A 1,760-nucleotide genomic window follows, 5' to 3' on the forward strand; every position below is an offset into this window, starting at 1 on the left:
AAAAAAAAAAAAAAAAAAAAATCACTGCTCTAACAATACTTAGGTTTCAAGCTTGGTCCCACACTAGAAGCTGCATGAACAAAAGCAAGTTATTTGGGATCTCAGTTTGCTCTTTAACATGATCATATTTAACAATTTAATCTCACAGGGCTATCGTTGTATAGAATAGTATATGTAAAGTATTTAAAGTAGTACCTGGCATTCACAAAGTAACAGCTTAAATGTTATTATAAGAGATAGAATCATTACAGGCTTTTTTCCTTACATTTATAAATGTAGGCTTATTTAAAGGTTCAAATCCCAGCTTCAAAAAGTTACTTAACCTCTCTATGCCTAAGTTTGCTCCCTTGTAAAATGGAATAATGGTACTGTTCTGAGTCATCATCCCCTCCTTCTAGGGACCACCCCAGTTATAGCTGTTCACAACACCACACAAATTTGAAAACTCCTGGCCAGGTGCAGTATCTCACACCTGTAATCATAGCACTCTGGGAGGCCAAGGTGGGAGCATCACTTGAGCTCAAGAATTTTGAGACCTGCTGAGCAAAAGCAAGACCCTGTCTCAACTGGAAAATAGAAAAATTAGCCAGGCATTGTGGTGGGCACCTGCAGTTCCAGCAGTATACTTGAGAGGCTGAGGCAGGATCACCTAAACCCAATGAATTTGAGAGTGCTGTAAACTAGGCTGACACCATGGCACTCTAGCCTGGGACAACAGACTGAGACTCTATCTCAAAAAAAAAAAAAGAAAAGAAAAGAAAAAGAAAGCAGAAAACACACATAACAGGTATTTGACTCTTTTATTTTCCATCAGTTGCTACTTGTAGGCTAATACTAATCAAGCCTAGTTACTTTTCCATAACGTAATACTTTCTGCTATGGACTCTGGAAGAGAACTTGCAAACAAACAAAAAAAAAATCAACCTTCTTAAACATACATAAGGAATCAGGAGTTCTCTAAAACTATAACCTAAAAGCCCTATTTTTGCTGCCTTCTTGGTTAGCATATTGTCATTCTACTCACTGTTCCACCAGAATGTCTTCACATTTCAAACTGGATCACTCTACGTGCAAGTAGTAAAAATCAGAACAGGGCATTCTACTGAAGGTTTTTTTACACTTGCTTATTGTAATCAATACTAGTTAAAACACCAGTTTATAATTTTTTACACATTCAGTAGTTCAACAAATGCATGATTTCTTTAACCTAAGTGAAGTTGCCAAGTCAATACTTCACTAGAGAAAATGAAACTGTAGCACTAATTTCCAAAATGAAGGGTTAAAATTCCTCTTTCCAACTTCTCCTTTGAGTCCATCATTACTCCACATGTTCCTGCTCTTGTCCTGGAATTAGCCACCGAATACTCTCAGTTCGAATGGTAGCATACATAATAAAACTAATTAAAAAGAATAAGGAAAATACAAGCAACCAGTCCACACTTTTTATCAAAGTGCTGGGAAGAGGACCTATTTGGTCAGCTTGAGTTACCATCACATTTTTCTTGGCTTCTATACCTGAAAGAGAAATCAACAGTTTCCAATCAGACAGAAAAAACACCCAGCACAGATTTTTCTGACGTATTACACATGGTATGCAAAATGACATGAAGTCCTAAAATAAACACCACTGCTAGTATATCTGGGATGGGTTTCACTTGCCTGGCAGTGTAATTTGTTATCTTGCCTTTCCATATACCACATCAAAGATTCAGGAATCCATTTCAGCTTTCCAAAGAAAAACACTAGAATTTCGGTGAACC

At 37.0% G+C, this 1,760-nt stretch overlaps 1 protein-coding gene across 1 annotated transcript in view; it reads right to left on the reverse strand.

Annotated features, from left to right (window-relative positions):
* Positions 1 to 1,098: 1,098 nt before the first annotated feature.
* The window catches only part of TXNDC15 (thioredoxin domain containing 15), a 16,834-nt gene continuing 16,172 nt past the window's right edge, over positions 1,099 to 1,760 (reverse strand). Inside the window, exon 5 of the mRNA XM_003782323.2 lies at positions 1,099 to 1,515. Within this exon, the coding sequence (XP_003782371.2) occupies positions 1,319 to 1,515 (197 nt within the window). The 3' untranslated portion in view covers positions 1,099 to 1,318. The remainder of the gene's footprint in view (positions 1,516 to 1,760) is intronic.

This window comes from Otolemur garnettii, unplaced genomic scaffold (assembly GCF_000181295.1).
Source record: "Otolemur garnettii isolate 467f Iridium unplaced genomic scaffold, OtoGar3 scaffold00003, whole genome shotgun sequence".
In the NCBI taxonomy this organism is placed as follows: domain Eukaryota; kingdom Metazoa; phylum Chordata; class Mammalia; order Primates; family Galagidae; genus Otolemur; species Otolemur garnettii.